The 15,963-nt window shown below is 49.0% G+C and overlaps 7 protein-coding genes across 7 annotated transcripts; all 7 read left to right on the top strand.

Moving 5' to 3' along the window:
* Positions 1-2,019: 2,019 nt before the first annotated feature.
* SCP_1601590 (hypothetical protein) lies at positions 2,020-2,337 on the top strand (the record flags this gene model as incomplete). Its single annotated transcript, XM_027764609.1, has 1 exon — positions 2,020-2,337. The coding sequence occupies one exon, from the start codon at positions 2,020-2,022 to the stop codon at positions 2,335-2,337; it is 318 nt and encodes a 105-aa protein (XP_027620410.1).
* A 159-nt stretch (positions 2,338-2,496) lies between these two features.
* On the top strand, positions 2,497-5,358 carry SCP_1601580 (polyprotein; the record flags this gene model as incomplete). Its single annotated transcript, XM_027764608.1, has 4 exons — positions 2,497-2,656; positions 2,913-3,556; positions 3,624-5,291; positions 5,350-5,358. The coding sequence occupies 4 exons, from the start codon at positions 2,497-2,499 to the stop codon at positions 5,356-5,358; spliced, it is 2,481 nt and encodes an 826-aa protein (XP_027620409.1).
* Positions 5,359-6,191: 833 nt separating this feature from the next.
* SCP_1601570 (hypothetical protein) lies at positions 6,192-6,881 on the top strand (the record flags this gene model as incomplete). Its single annotated transcript, XM_027764607.1, has 1 exon — positions 6,192-6,881. The coding sequence occupies one exon, from the start codon at positions 6,192-6,194 to the stop codon at positions 6,879-6,881; it is 690 nt and encodes a 229-aa protein (XP_027620408.1).
* Positions 6,882-8,883: 2,002 nt separating this feature from the next.
* SCP_1601560 (hypothetical protein) lies at positions 8,884-9,633 on the top strand (the record flags this gene model as incomplete). The annotated part of the gene is made up of 1 exon (XM_027764606.1): positions 8,884-9,633. One exon carries the CDS (start codon positions 8,884-8,886, stop codon positions 9,631-9,633), a length of 750 nt encoding a protein of 249 aa, XP_027620407.1.
* Positions 9,634-10,344: 711 nt separating this feature from the next.
* Positions 10,345-10,635, top strand: SCP_1601550 (hypothetical protein; the record flags this gene model as incomplete). Its single annotated transcript, XM_027764605.1, has 1 exon — positions 10,345-10,635. The coding sequence occupies one exon, from the start codon at positions 10,345-10,347 to the stop codon at positions 10,633-10,635; it is 291 nt and encodes a 96-aa protein (XP_027620406.1).
* Positions 10,636-12,627: 1,992 nt separating this feature from the next.
* On the top strand, positions 12,628-13,611 carry SCP_1601540 (hypothetical protein; the record flags this gene model as incomplete). Its single annotated transcript, XM_027764604.1, has 1 exon — positions 12,628-13,611. One exon carries the CDS (start codon positions 12,628-12,630, stop codon positions 13,609-13,611), a length of 984 nt encoding a protein of 327 aa, XP_027620405.1.
* Positions 13,612-13,665: 54 nt separating this feature from the next.
* SCP_1601530 (hypothetical protein) lies at positions 13,666-15,055 on the top strand (the record flags this gene model as incomplete). The annotated part of the gene is made up of 3 exons (XM_027764603.1): positions 13,666-14,650; positions 14,700-14,898; positions 14,953-15,055. The coding sequence occupies 3 exons, from the start codon at positions 13,666-13,668 to the stop codon at positions 15,053-15,055; spliced, it is 1,287 nt and encodes a 428-aa protein (XP_027620404.1).
* Positions 15,056-15,963: the final 908 nt, after the last annotated feature.

The raw sequence follows: 15,963 nt of genomic DNA, 5'->3' as shown, positions 1-15,963 counted from the left end.
TCGTTGAAGGCAATCCAATTTGCATCTGGACCTGTCGCCATTCCGACCATTTCTGGTTGGTTCAGTTCATTGTTTGCTATGAGAATTGGGTATTCGAGATTGTTCGATATCATTTTGGGGGTGATTGGGTTACAGCTTGTTCACCTATCATCCACAGTGACATCTTGTTGGATCCCAATCTTCGCGAATATGCTTGTCTTTTGCATGGACATTTATAGTGTACATCAAATATCAAGGGTGAGGTGGTAATTTTTGATGTATTGACATGTAATATATATTTGTGATTGTAGATGTTGGTGTACCTGTTATTGAAAACACTGGTGGGTGGTTTACTTTATTTTGATTGGCATGTGCTTATGTTGGATGTGTAGGTGGCAGTGCTTTGTCTTCTACCACAATCTCATGTGCAGACCATTCAGAGTCTGCTTATGCTCCTGTTTGGAGTACCTGTTCAGAGCATGCAGCTGTTGATGACCGTGCAGATGTTTCTTCGGGGTCGTGTTCTATGTGCGACACATTTTTGACAACTGATTTTTCTTCACATTGCAATGGAGTTGGTACCTTGCATAAGTGGGGTACAAATCTTGCGTATGTAGTGAGCTTCCTATTTCCTGTTCATCTGACATTGTCGTTGTTTCTGAGCGATAGCAGTAACGATCTCATTTAACATACAGCTGTTACTCATGGTATAGGTGTTGACGTTTCTGTTGATGCTATTTGTCATTTGTTAGTAATGCATATCATGAGTGAGTTGTGTGCAGCTGGTGATACACATAGTTGTAATACTGGATGTCTCCAGATTGCTGGACAAATGAGTGACATTACACAATTGTGAGCTGACATTTTCAGGGTCATTGTCTCTGAGTTTCAGACTGTTGATGTCAAAGTGTTTGATGCATTTTGCCAATGTTTTGGAATATCACGTGATGGGGTTTCTTCTTATGTAGATGAATCAAGCGGGGGGCAAGATCCGGAGATCTAACCCTATGTACCCTTCATAGTCACAATGACCAAGTGCCCGGGGTCTCTAATTTGAACGTTTTGGCTAACTTTCTGGCATGCTCAGAACCTTGACCCCATTATTATCTGGAGACATTCCTTTGCTACTATAAAGTGCAACTGTGTCATAATACAGGGTTAAATGGGAGGGAGGGATGATAGACGGAGACATGCATGGCTTCGAGGGGCCTTTCAGCCACCGAGATTGCTGCATTCAGACAGGGTCCAGCTACAACCGGGACAGTCATGTGAGGTTATCAGTGTCTAATTCATAGCTGCAACATTGCCTGCATTAATGCACCTCACTGTCCAAGACATTATATAGTGCTCAGATAATCAAGACTAGCTAATATTAGGCTGTTCTGCACTATAAGATCATACAAAGAAAAAAAGGGAACTTGAATGGTGTAAAGGGATGACTTGTCTGTGGAGTGCACTGTCATCGTGCACCATTATCCCTTTATCCAAATTGGTTTCGGGGTCCTGATCGAACTTTTGGTACATGCGGTCAGAAATTCTGAATCTGCCCCCCGCTTGAGATGAATGGTCATTTTTATTGCAGTGGTTACATGAATGGTCTCATAATGCATCTACTATATTGTAGGATACTGGTACGTCTACGGTAGAAGACATGTTATTTGAGATGGTGGAATGGATGACGAAAGACGAATTGCTACACCAATGTGTGTCGCATGGTATTGATGTTTCTACTTGTTTGCATTTGCATGATTTACGTGTATTGTTGCTCATGCATGTTTTCTCAGGACATTGTTCTCATCGTCATGTCAATAAGTGTGGTCCAGCGTGTGAATCTACATTAGAACAATACATGGCTGGAGATGATGATGTTGTATACTGTCACGCACCAAAAGTGAGAGAACTCGAACGTGAGAATCCCTTCGAGTTCTACAACTCGTGACAGCATAGACAGGACGTGGAACATGACAAAGTCACAGTTGGTTCTTGTTCCGCATCCATCAGCTCTCGCGCTCTACGCGCTCTCAAGCTTCACTTCTCTCCATGTCCAAGCGAAGTACGCGCAAGCGCGTTCCCATTCCTGCCCCCGTATGCAGTCCTCCTCCTGATTCTGATCCCGTGGAGCACGATGCGGAACTGGATAATATAGAGCAAGACCTCCAATCAGATTCTCACTCCAATACCGAAAACGAACTCGACGCCGCTGAACCGACACATGACTCCCCAACGGGTGAACTTGACGAGCCTATTAATCTTATGCCTGCTCGCGCTGCCACCCCTTCTGGTATTCATATTAAACTTCCCTCTCGTGGCCGACAGCGTTCCAACACTCAGACGCCTAACGAGTGTCATCGTAAGTGACGCAAGAACACTGCTCATCTGCAACATGAACCCTCTCCCTTTTCCTCACCTACTCCACGGTCTGCGGATGCTAGCACCTTGGCAACCCCTCTGCCTGCAGCCTCCATCCCCTGTCCCGTTCGTGACCTTCAATGTGCCGTGCAACTACATCTCGCCGGCATGACTGATGAAGCCCGTGATGACTACTGGCGTCATGTCACAGAGTTCAATCTCGTTTTCCTTGGTGCCTCTACTGCTGCTACTAGCACCGCTGCTCCGCAACAGCCTCCAAGCCCATCTTCATCTGCGATGCAGCAGAACAATCATGACAATGCACTGGGTATGTCGCCCTACCATACCCTCTTGTCCTCGCGCATACACGTACCATCTACTTCCTACAGGCATATACTTGTGCCGTTTACTTTGTTGCTGTGCATATCCGCACCCTTTCCTCCTACATACTAGTGCATACATGCACTGCTTGCTTCTACCCGGTGCATACATGCGTCCTTACTTCCCTACCGGTGCATACATGCATCCTTACCTTCCTACTAAGGCACACTTGCACAGTTATCCATTACTCATTACATTTTCAGACATTCCGCTGCTACCTCCATCGCAACAAGTCACGAAGTCCCGTCATGACTTCCCTACGCACGACATTGCCCTAAAAGCTCATCAGTTACCGTTTCCTACCGCTGTCTCTAATCGGATGAAAGCGGGCTGGAAGGAGTACATCCCACTCACTGCGCTCACCAATATGGCCTGCCGTGCAGCGGCCAACAAGCAACAGACTCGTGATGTTGTAAAGTACGAAGGCGGTGCACTCACTGTCAGTCAGGGTCCCTTGGACAGCTCTCGTGAGCGCTGGCTCACTCTGGCCGAAATTTCGGAAGCATATCCTCGTTTCTTACATCTCATTCAACAGCATTACCCTCATCCCAAGTCTGTCCAGCAGTCTGTTGCGCAGGAATTCGCGACACATTTCCAGCATATAAGCCATCAGCCGGACTTCGCAGAACACATTGGTCTGTACGTTGAATACGACCGACAAATTCGGTTACGCCACATCAGCGGCGAGTTCTTCCGTCCATCTACCTGGCAGGCAGGAATATGGTCGGCAATTCTGAATGACTATATGCTCGGCTGTAGCAATAACACCTACTCTGTCCAAGGTTATCCAATTGATGGAGCCCTGACGCATTTCTTTGCTCCACAATTCTCGTCGCTATTGCGCAGCGTAGCTGCGCCCTCTGCTGGCCCCTTCTGCTCATCTACCTCCCACGCTGACAAACAATGTGGCATAGGAAAGGGTTTTTTTCGTAATGGACCACCACCACCACAGGGCACTTTTCGCTCGCGCGACAGTGGATGGAGCACTGTCCCTGAGCGACTCCGTTGTTTCCTGTGTGGCAGCCGCGAGCACATCAGCATGCAGTGCACATGTGGCACACTCCCCTTTGCACACCGTCGCGATGGCAGACCAGTCCTGCCCACCGGCAAGGCCTTCTGTTTCAACCACAACTCCAGAGGCTGCTCTCGTGACCGCTGTGTTCATGCGCACATCTGTTCTCTCTGCAGAGATGGAGGACACTGTGCCCAGGCCTGCAAGGCTGTTTGATTTCTGCCCGATCATCACCCCACTGCACTGGATCGCTTGGCGCGATGCTCTCGAAGCAGCAGGCTGCCTAGCAGAATTTGCAGATGTACCCATTGGAATTCGCGATGGTTTCCGTATTGGTGTTTCTTCCCATCCTTCTTGTACCGTCATCCCTCCTAATCACAAATCTGCATTTGACCATCCTGATGCTATCACTTCCTACATTCAAACTGAACTTTCTGCATGCCGATATTCTGGTCCCTTCCATCCTGAACGTCTCGAAAAGCTCATCGGCCCCTTCCGCACATCGCCGCTCGGCACCGTCCCCAAGGCCAACAGCCCTGGTGTCTTCCATATTGTTCAAGACTTCTCATACTCACGCAATGACTCACATATCTCCTCCATTAATGCGGAAATCAACAGCGATGATTTTCAGTGTGAATGGAGAACTTTCACTGCATGCGTATTACTAGTTATCAATTCTCCTCCTGGCACGCAGGCTTCTGTAAATGACGTTGAAAAAGCCTATCGCTGCATGCCCATTGCCCCCGAACACCAGCCGTTAGTTGTCATCATGTGGTTAGGACTTGTGTATATGGATCACTGTGCTGCATTTGGCACATCCAGCGCTCCAGGTATCTTTGGTCAAACAGCCGATGCATTGGTACGAATCTTTCGCCATCATGGCATACAAGCCCTAATCAAATGGGTAGATGATTTCGTCTTTTTCCGCTACCCTATCAACTCCAATGCAGATGGTTCCTACGTCTATCCTTACGATGAGTCCCTCATTTTTTCCGTCGCAAAACCTCTCGGGTGGCCGTGGTCTCTCCCAAAGCACTCTCCCTTTGCAAATTCTTTCAGCTACAATGGCTTTCTCTGGCACATTGCCGAACGCACAGTACAAATCCTGGCGCAGAAAAAAGCGAAGTATCTTGCACGTCTCCAGCTCTGGGTCAAACACCACAAGGTCTCGCAGAAGGAGTGTGAAGGGCTTATTGGTACGCTCAACCACTGCTGTCTCGCAGTTCCTGAAGGCCGGACCCGTCTCCCTTCATTCTACCGTCTCTCAAGTTCATTTGCCTCCGCTATGTCACGGTACATCCGCCACACCATTCCTCCCGCATGTCTTGATGACATCTCTTGGTGGTGCAAATGCCTCAGTCTTTCCTTTTGCAGTTCTCTCCTCTATGCCTCACCCGAAGCGACAAATCTCGATGTGTATGTCGACGCATCAACCTCTTGGGGTATCGGCTTAGTCGTCAATGGGAACTGGCTCGCTTGGCGCCTTCGGGATGGCTGGAAGGGTGACGGCCGCGAAATTGGCTGGGCTGAGATGGTAGCTGTTGAGCTCGCTGTCCGCTACCTCACTGAGGTTGCACGCCTTTCTGATCTTCATTTTCTCATCCATTCTGATAACAAAGGTGTTGTAGGTGCTTTAGACGCTGGCTGCTCTCGTAACATACACCAGAATCGTACTTTGCAACATATTGTCTCACTTTTTCTCTCTCACAAGATATGGGTACATACAAACTGGATCCCGTCCAAACAGAACCTTGCCGATGCACCATCTTGTGGCCTTTTTCCCCCACTTTCCCAGAAACTTACGCATCTCCGGTCAATCCCCTCGCATCTTGTACCGTTCGTAGAACCTGTGTAATTACGAACCTCTCTGTATTACCCACTGTTACAATACCTTACACCCTGTCTACAATCACATGTCTTTCCAGCATTACAACCGCCAAAGCCTTTCCTCTGCAACATCATGCCATTCCGCGAACTCCAACTATTCACGGATCAATATCGTCAACACATTCTACTCCAGCGTCACCCTTCTGACCATCTCACCGGCCGCCCTGAACGTACTATCCGTCCTCTGCCATTACCAGCCGCGGCCAACAAAAAACGTAGCCTCTTCGAACCTCACCCGTCTGCACATACACCACGCTCGGACGTACATGTACAACTCTCCAACAGATCCCGAGTCAAGACAAACCAAGTCCTCTCTCTGTGTCTTGCCGACTCTACACTAAATTTGTACGACCCGGATTTGCGTAGCTTTTGGAAATTCTGCGACGGCGAATACATCCCCCAAGTACATCAATTACCCATGAGCGAGCACTTGCTGCGTGCATTCGCAGCATCCCTTGCCGGTACGCACATGTGGAATTCTGTTCGGAACTATCTCTCTGCTGTACGTGCCTGGCACATCATCCACGACGTACCCTGGAAAGGTCACCATTGTTTAACCTACATACTGAATGGAGTCGAGCGTATGCAACCGGATGGCAGACCTCCTCAGCCTCCCGTCACCCGTGATATGCTTGAACTCCTCCATATTGGCCTTGACGATCACATTCCGGAGAACGCCTGCATCCTAGCAGCCGCAGAGACGGCATTCTGGACTCAGTCCCGACTGGGTGAGCTCTTCACAAAAAACCGGTCTACATTCGACCCGCGTCGTGTACCAGCTCGCTCACACTTGTCCCCGCCGTCGACACTGAATGGTTCCCGCACTCTATTCTACCCCTACACGAAGATGAAAAGGTATGCCGGCGACAAGTCCTCCGTCACACGGCAGCTGGGCAAATCCAACCCCATTGAGTCTTTGCGCATTCATCTCGCTCGCAATCACGCCGCAAATGACAGCCCGCTTTTCTCCTTCTTCACGCGGACTGGCGATCTCGTCTGTTTGACGAAACGACATTTCCTCACTGTCTGCAACCGCATTTGGAAGAGTCATGATATACCACACACCACCGGCCACTCTTTCCGAATAGGAGGTACCACAGAACTGCTCATGAAGGGGGTTGATCCCAATGTCGTCAAGATCATGGGCCGCTGGTCGTCAAATGCATTCTTGCGTTACTGGAGGCAGTTAGAAATTATCATTCCCCATCATGCACAACTCCTCGGTACATCCTTTACAAGTTTTCTAACTATGAATACAGTCTCTAAAAGATGACGGAAGAAGCGGGTGTCCTTCATACAGTAACAGGAATACGGACCATTTTTTACTTATGCCTTTATTTGTTTTGTACTTATATCCAGATGTAGCTGCATTCCTTGTCTTCATTGATTGGTGCGCCTCCCTCGAGCTCACTCGTCAGCAACTTCGTCTTGCAGTGGGCGATCCTCGTGCTCACCGTCGGCACACCCCCAGGCCCCCAGACACCTTCAGGGGTATCTGGGAGCAGGCTTCGGCCTGGTCTCACCCATCACCTGCACCTCACTGCTGGGCTCGAGCTGCTCTATCTACTCACAGCTCCTGCTAGCAAGGCATGAGTTGAGAGAACTCGAACGTGAGAATCCCTTTGAGTTCTATGACTCGTGACAGCATAGACAGGACGCAGAACGTGACAGAGTCACAGTTGGTTCTTGTTCCGTGTCCACCAGCTCTCGCGCTCTCAAGCTTCACTTCTCTCCCCACCCACCCACACCTTTTTCTCTATTCTGCAGTCTTTCTTGAACAGCAGTGTGGTGCGTGCCATCGGGCGATCCTCGTGCTCACCGTCGGCACACCCCCAGGCCCCCAGACACCTTCAGGGGTATCTGGAAGCAGGCTTCGGCCTGATCTCACCCATCACCTGCACCTCACTGCTGGGCTCGAGCTGCTCTATCTACTCACAGCTCCTGCTAGCAAGGCACGAGTTGTTTGGCTTGTGAACATGTAACCACTGGTGAAGCACTCAACGTAGAAGTCACATGACTAAGACAGAATCCGAGAACGTTTGGCCGAGCATGTCACCTGATGCTCACATTATGCTATTGGATGGGAAAAACTCGGAGACTGCTTTCTCTCTATTTCTCCCTGCTCGCTTTATGCTATTGGACATGGAGGTCCCAAGAGTTTTGTCTTCCCTGTTTCTCCCTGCTCACTTTATGCTATTGGACACAAAGGTCCTAAGACATTTTTCCTTCCTACTTTCCCCTTTGATCACGTGATGCTCTTATTTTGCTATTGGCCAATCTGCCATGTAACACTACTATATAATGGTCACAATGGGTGACACCCAAGGGGTATAAAAGGACCCCCGAGGCGCCCCGACCCTCAGTCTTCTCTCCCCACTTGTAGCCCCCTATGAGTGAAGAGTTCTCCCTCCGCTTGTAGCTTACCCTACAAGTGATAAACTAAAAGAATAGGAGTTTGTTCCACTCCTCCCAGTAACATTGTTACTCGTAATCAAAAGGATCCCGATGAAGTCAGTTCAGCGCAGGCAGTGAGTTGTTACGAACACAACTACTGCACTCTTGTATCATTTCTTTTGGGTAGTCTAGCACACGGTTGCTAGATACTCAAACCGTTCTCGGAAAGTTCTCGGACAACACGAAGGAAAGTTATCAGCCAGGCACATCGTATTAGGACATGCGCACTCGGTAAAGCCCTGCACACGGTTGTAGGCACCGGATAGGATCACAAAAGACTCGGTAAGCCCTGCACATGGTTGTAGGCACACGAATTAAGAAGACGGCGAAGACTCGGAAAGCCCTGCACCGGTTGTAGGCCTCGTATAAGAAAACTCGTTAAGCCCTGCACTGGTTGTAGGCATCGTATAAGAAGACAGAACACAAGCCCTTGCACATGGTTGCTAGGCATTTCCCCCACATTTCCCCATCTGTATTGTGCAGACTCCCCATTCGACTTCAGACAACAAAACACACATATAGCTCAGGTGTCCCTAACCCACTATCATAAATTTGATATCAACGAACAACTGTAATAGCCCAGCGTACTTTCCCATTTGCCATGCCTGATGAACCACAGCGAAGTACCACTCACTTGACCTGGAGTCAAAAGCTCCTCCAGCCAAGACCTGTGTATACCCTGAGTCAACATCTGGAGCCCACCGCGAGGGGGGTTAGGACCCTTGTTTCCCAAAGCTATATCAATCACACCTCTGAAGCCTGTTAACACAGCAGTCTATCCCACACTACAGCTCTACCCAATCAACACTTTGCAGTCCAATATGGTGACCGGCATCACTGGATTACCGGTTCTGGGAATGAAGGGTTCACCAAAGAAGTTTAAAGGAAGTTATGCAGAAGTTGCGAGGTTCCTGCAGCACTATGAATGGCTGTGTGCTCAGCTTAACATTGTGACTGCAGAGGACCAAGTGGAAAACGTCATGCAGTATTGTGCACGAAGTGTGCGCCAGTTTATGGAATCACTCTCAGCCTACGTCACGCCAGACTGGAATGCCTTCAAGAGAGATGTTCTCACATTTTATGATGCGGACCGAGACAAGAGGCAATATAAGGTTAAGGACCTTGAAGCCTTGGTCAAGGAATCACATCGGAAACCTACTATCAAGAACCTAGGTGCATGGTGGGAATACTCAAGGAACTTCCTCACAGTCGCTGGATGGCTAGTGAATTGTGGTCGCATTTCGGAAGTCGAACAGTCCCTTTATTTCTGGAAAGGGGTTCCCCGTGCTTTCCGTCAAGACCTGGAACCATGCTTGCTTGCCGCAGACCCCAACCACGACATGTTTATCCCGTTCAGCATGAGCAGCATACGCATGAAAGCAAAAACCATTCTGCAGTGCAATCGATTCCACCAGGACCAACTGCCCTCAGAAGACGAAGACTCGAGTGATGACTCAGATGATGCGGATTCGGATGACGATTCAAGTGACTCAGAGGACTCATCTAGTGCTGAAGAAACACATCGACAGAAGTGCAAGGATAAGAAGAAGAAGCAAAGCATGAAGAAATGATCATCAAAGGGAGTGGATGATTTATCAGACGATGAACCAGAAGTTAAAAAGCCAAAGATGAAGTTACCACGGAAATGACCGGCAGTATGTGAGAAAGAAGAAGTGGAAGACTTGGTCAAGCAATTGAATCACATGTCCCTAAACGATCCTGACTATGGACTCCTATACTTCCACGCTTGCAAACTCGACCCGCTCATCACTGCCGTTGTCCGGAAACCAGTAGTGGATGCTCTAATGCAATGACAATTTGGATGACAGATGCCACTGCACATGCCACAGTACCCGCCACCCAGTGTCCCGAACATGCCTCCTCTGCCTGAAATGGCAAGACCACCATCAGACATGCAGTGCTACAGATGTGGGGAAGCAGGACATCGCATTGGAGAATGTGCTCCCATCAATGAACTCATTGCCAAAAGAGTGGTCATGTGGAACATGCAAGGACATTTACAAATAAAAGATGGATCTCGGATATACAGAGGATACAACGAGCTGTTTGTGTCAGCCATCAACCGAATGATCTCCCCTCAATCCCATCTTGTCACGGTCAACCATTCGAGTATGTGCACACATACTGAAGATATGGGCAACGGAAGTGACGCTGATGATGAAACTGGTGAGAGCAATTTCGAAGATGTCTATGTGATGCCCGCAAGTAGGCTGGAATGCAAGATGAGGACAGCCTGACGTGAAGCATTTGATGGAGTCCTAATGCCACCATTGAAAGTTAAAACCAAGATCGTGAAACCTGTACCCATACCCGACATGCCACGCTGCCCGACCATTGTGGAGAAGGAGAATTCCCATCCACTACCACCTCACCGCCCTTGGGAACAACAACAGCCAATTGAAGTACACCCGCCCTTGGGAAATGCAGATGATAGTGACAAGATATTGGACGATGACATCGCCCATGCTCCAGGACCACGTACCACGAAGCCTCGACCCCCGAAATTGGACGAGAAACTAAAAACCTCTGCTGAAGGAAGGCGAATTACTTGACAAAGTGACATTCAGACTCAAGTAGATCAAGTTAAAATTCTGGATAAAGTCTTAAGCACTCCCATTACATTGGCCGTCGGAGAAGTTTTCGGAATCTCGAAGGAAATGGCCCATCATTTACAAGATGTTCTCAAGCCTAAAGCGTCTCAGCCATTACACCCGCTCAAAGTAAACTTGGTGGCATCATCCTTCTCGACCAAGACCCGAGGAACATTGATACGACTACAAATGGAATGCGACGGAACTGCAGTCACAGTGATAATCGATACGGGAAGCCAATTGAACATCACAAGCAAGAAGATCTGGAAAGCAGTAATCAATCGGCCAATGGATATTGCTCGGTCAATTAGCATGAATGACGCTAATGGAGGAGCTGGTCTACTATGTGGATTACTTCAGAACGTGCCGCTGTCATGTGGAGGCATTATGACCTTTGCCAACCTTTATGTGGAAGATCAAGTGTCTTTCAATTTGCTGCTCGGATGACCATGGCAACGAGGAAACTACATATCAATCGATGAATGTGCCAATGGAATGTACCTGTTATTCAAGGACCACGAGCTTGAAGTCCGTCATGAGTTATTGGTCACGCCCAATGGCATGAACCCTAACTGGACCTTCGACCCAGTGGTATGGACTATTCTGCATGAGCTTCAAACTCTGCAGGTGTATTTCTTTGGGAGCAACAAAATGGTTGCATTGAATGCCAGAAAGCAAGTACGACAATCAGCAGAGCAAGATGGAACTACAAGTATCTACACTGCCCCCGACACTAACTCGCCGCCTAGATATGAAGACCAATGGATGACAGACTGCAAGGAGACCGAACATTGTGTGGCTATGATGTTGGACAGCGGACCCTTGAGCAGGGACGAATGGAAGAAACAGCAAGAAATATGCACCAAGGACATCGAACATCTGCTAAGCAGAGCCCGTGTACTTCCTGTGATGCTGCCTGACTGTATGCTGCACAAGGAATGCCCTGACATCAAAGAGGAACCAATTAGCTCGGACAATGAAATATTGGACCTACTGCGATGCACCTGTATCCCAGCCAGGAACATGCCGGATAGGAATTGAATCGGCCGAGAATGTGACAGGACGACGGACACAGGAGGATGAAGAGGCCGATGAATGAATGCGAAAGACAAAGGAAGCACGATGGACACCTGTGGACAGAATGAACTGCATGCCACGGTTGACTGCAAGAGTCGAAGTCAGCAAATGGAAAAGAAAGAAGAAATCGCACACGTACCAATGGAATAAACGATCCCGCACTGCCCACATTCACGCGTGCACTTCCAGGAACTGCCGACAGATGAAGAGAACTGAGGATCGTGCCACGCTCAATGAAGAGGGAAAAGACCGGCCAAGCTGCGACAGGCAGAAAGCGTCGCAGCGTCGCTGTTGATGAACTCTGAAAATCAAACATTAGTGCAACGAAATGCAATGAAAGAACATATCACAGCTCACCCAATGGACGACAAACGAGAGGGAATGTACAGGGATTGACTGCACTCGCACTCCTCTGCGAGGCCCATGCAACTCCCACCTGAGATGTGCCTTCAACGAACGTATGCCAGCTGCAATCTGAAAGGAGATATGAGAGATAAGAAAAAACAGGAGAAAGAAAAGGAAGCTTACTTTGTGGGGATAAGCACTCACCAGAATCCCGGATCATTGAAGACCCCCCTGGCACAGGAAAACAGAGAGCAAGAGATAAGAAGCCTAGTGAAGAAGTGGGAGGAATGGACAGAGGCTGCACTGCAGAGGACACTGCAAACCACCGAAGAAGGACTTGTGCACGAACTCAACGCCAGGTCCCGTGCCTGCACGTCAAGCCCTACCGAGGCTTTCCATGACAGACAGGGTGCAGAGGGAAATAGAGAGGACCAAGACAAAGATAACCCGGACAGAACGTGACAGAAAGGAGGCCGAAAGCAAGAATGCGCGACTGCGCAAGGAGCAAGAGCAATGTGGGCCGCATGAAAAATGTGCGCCCGATGCGAGGCCAATGAGTTAGCCGCCGAGAAAACAGAAAAACATAAGAAAACAGAAACTTACTTTATTGGAATCAACAATGCGGGTGCTACAACGGGCGCTCCGCAAAATGAAGCTGAGCCAGAACTTCAAGATCTAGGTCCCAAGATCGAGATTAAGATAGGAGATCACACGCTCGATCAAGAAGATATTATTGCGCTCCTCGGTCTCGGAGGCCTGGCAGATCCTACATTCCCCTTGTGTCTCTCCCAATCCCACTTCGGAGCTCTCATTACTGGACTCACTGTGCTCTTGGACGCGACCCCCCAGACTCCCGGATCGAACACACCCAATTTATACGACTTGCAATATATGGAGCCTGCCCCGGATTTACCTATAACTTACGTGGAGGATGCTCGACCACTCAGATCACCCCCCCTTCCTTTCTCCAACCTCTCCTCCACTGCTATGACCTGCTGTGATGATTCCCCAGCCCGTGTTCTGCCACAAGAGCGCAAATATGCCATACGCATGTCTAGCTACACTGAGTCCCACCTCGATATTCCGCCGCTGCCTGAGCATCCTATATTAGGCAACCTCACTCGTGACACCCGTGGAAAGTCGATCTATGACCTGTTGAGTGACGCAGTCTCTCAGTATACTCAGTATAGGCAGCACAACATGTTCTCGTCTGTCTGCCTCAGGTCCCCCGCCACTATCGTCTATGCCCCGATGCAGACTTGTTACGGACCTGCACGCCCTTGTGTACAGATGATGGTCATGCAGGCTGAGTTCTGTCTGAATGGAATGGACCGCGCGAGCATATGTTATGGGCTCGCAGTCTCATTTTTCTTCGGAAGTGATGCACACCCACCTGATAGTTTCTTCCCTGCCCCAATTGTAGGAAAGTTGTTTCCCAGCCCGAGCGTGGGCCCACGTTTCTCAGACGACTTAGCCGGAGCTGTAGGAATGGTATGCGAAGGACCGGAGATGTGATCACGTGCTGCCAAGAGGTGCTGACTGATGGATATCATAACTTGACCTGTGCCGATGACTGTGCTTGCACCCATTCCGTGGATTGACATTCAAGGAAATAACGCTGCAGTTTCTGTGAAGGACGCCTTACCCATGGAGATACATCTTGTCGCGATGCGACCAGTTGAGTACTCGATGCATGTGCGTGACTTCAATTCTGATCGTATTGCATCTTCGCAGACTCAGTGCCCCCAAAATGCTGAGTCAGAGGGGAGTACATCGAACGAAGTTTTGGTTGGCACTGAGCTCGCACCGCCCGCCGATACGCGTTTCATTTTAATCACCCCACCGCCAATGCCTATATCCATTATGCCTGAAAGCTCGAATGCATCATCCTTCAAGGATCCGCATAGCCCGACTACTGTTCTCGCCATTCCTGCACATAGTCCCACACTCGCCGCTGCACCAATTGTTCCCGCCATCACTCCTGCTGCGAGCCCGACCATTGCTGCGCTGAACTCAACACAATTGGCTGTGGTCATAGACCGACACACTGCCCTACCATTACCAAGCAATGTAAAGAAGAACGTTTCATTGTCGCCCCCATCTACCATTAGCTCACTGCCGTATTCTCTGACTGGACATGCCACACTCGACCTAGCCATTAAGGAATTGTTGGCGATGCCTGACCAGGTGCTCAACCAACCAGCACGCCGACTTTCTCGATCGCCCGATATGACCGCACCCATTCCGCTCCTGCCCATTTTACCAGTAAAGGATCTCCTTTACCCTCCTTCCCCATCCTCTGACACTACATCGCCAGCTGCTATGATTGAACACCAGGAATGGGTGGAGGACGTGGAGATGACTGACTCAGATGCACAGGAGTCTATTTTGAAAGCAGAATGGATCGCCGCCATCGCGCCGGAGAATAAGTCATACGTCCTCGCTCCCTACCTTGGTGTGCACCGTGACATGATCCTGCTCAAGAACGAACTGTATGTGCACGCTAAGCTGTACGCTCCACCGTTTTCATTTGATCAAACCAATGACTTTCATGGTCACCTTTCATGCCATTATGTCCCGCGCAAATATTGACAGTCTTGAAGATAGTAAAGAGATGAAGGACCCCTTCACTATGCGTATTGCTGCCATGGTTTGCCAGCATCGCGACTACTCTGCGCTCTGGTACTCTCACCTAGGAAATCTGTTTCTTTGGCCTGAAGAACGTCTTGCACTTGCTGAAGCTCGAGCACTCTTCGAGCTCTACCCTACAACAGATGCTCAACGTCAGGACCTCAATGATACGTGCGTTATTCTTGACATCATCGACTTCATGCTCAGATATGACATCAAATGCAGATATGCGCACAATATTCACCGCTGTCATCGCCAAGGACTCTTTGAAAAGCCTGGCGAGCTGCCTCCTCCAGTGCCATCCTTGGCTTCTGGAAGTTGCGCTTGAACATGAACATGCACTGTATGTTCTCGATGTATGGAATGAAATGTACGACACTTACTTGCTATGTTCCATGCAGAAACTTTCCCTCGACACCACAGAGTGCAGGGATTCAAGAATGGCCACTTTTTCTCTTCTCCATCTTGCCGCTGCACCTGTAGTATTCTCGAACTCGGACTCAACCGACTGACTGGTACGCTGTTCCCTGTATGTTACCTGATGAGGACTTTGGTTTGGAGACCACGAACAAGTTGCTGCTCGCTCGCGTGTCGCAACGTGTATGGCATGGACTATTTCCAATGTTTTGGACTATGTGTTGTTACTTGGACTTACGTATGTGGACGCTGTGTGTGGACTTGTACCGTGTTTTTGCGCTTGGACATTATCTCTGTACGCTGACACCTGGAGATCGTGGAATCGAGTTATGCTTTGTAAGCTAGATCCTTAGGCTCACCAGGGCTGCAGTGGACTCAATGTATAGCCAAAACTAAGCTAAGACTGAGTGTGTACAGCTAGATGGTGAGTGTAGGGGATATAAAGCAACTTGCTTATGTAAGTAGTAAGCAGTCCATAATGAGTAACGGTCGTCAGAACCGACCCGTTACAGCTTTTCATGGAGTCTTACGGGTGTGATGAGGAAAAATCGAAATGAACAGATAAAAATAGCAAAAAAGGACAAAGAGAAAAACATGCAGAAAAGGATACAGAAAAATATGGAAGACGCTGCGCCCTCACCAGTGTACTATCTACATATCGCGGAAGAAGGAGCAGAAGAAGAAAACCCAGTACCAGAGCCACTGTACTATTCCATGGAGCCTAAAGACGATGAAGATTACTTGTTCGTGGGAATAGGGAACGAAGTATATGGAGCTTACAAATGCATGGACTGAAAAGTCAAGCCAGTCCCCGGAGTA

This window comes from Sparassis crispa (assembly GCF_003851025.1).
Source record: "Sparassis crispa DNA, contig_000015F, whole genome shotgun sequence".
Taxonomy (NCBI): domain Eukaryota; kingdom Fungi; phylum Basidiomycota; class Agaricomycetes; order Polyporales; family Sparassidaceae; genus Sparassis; species Sparassis crispa.
Note: the sequence above shows the minus strand (reverse complement) of the source record. Positions and strands in the feature narration are given on the sequence as shown.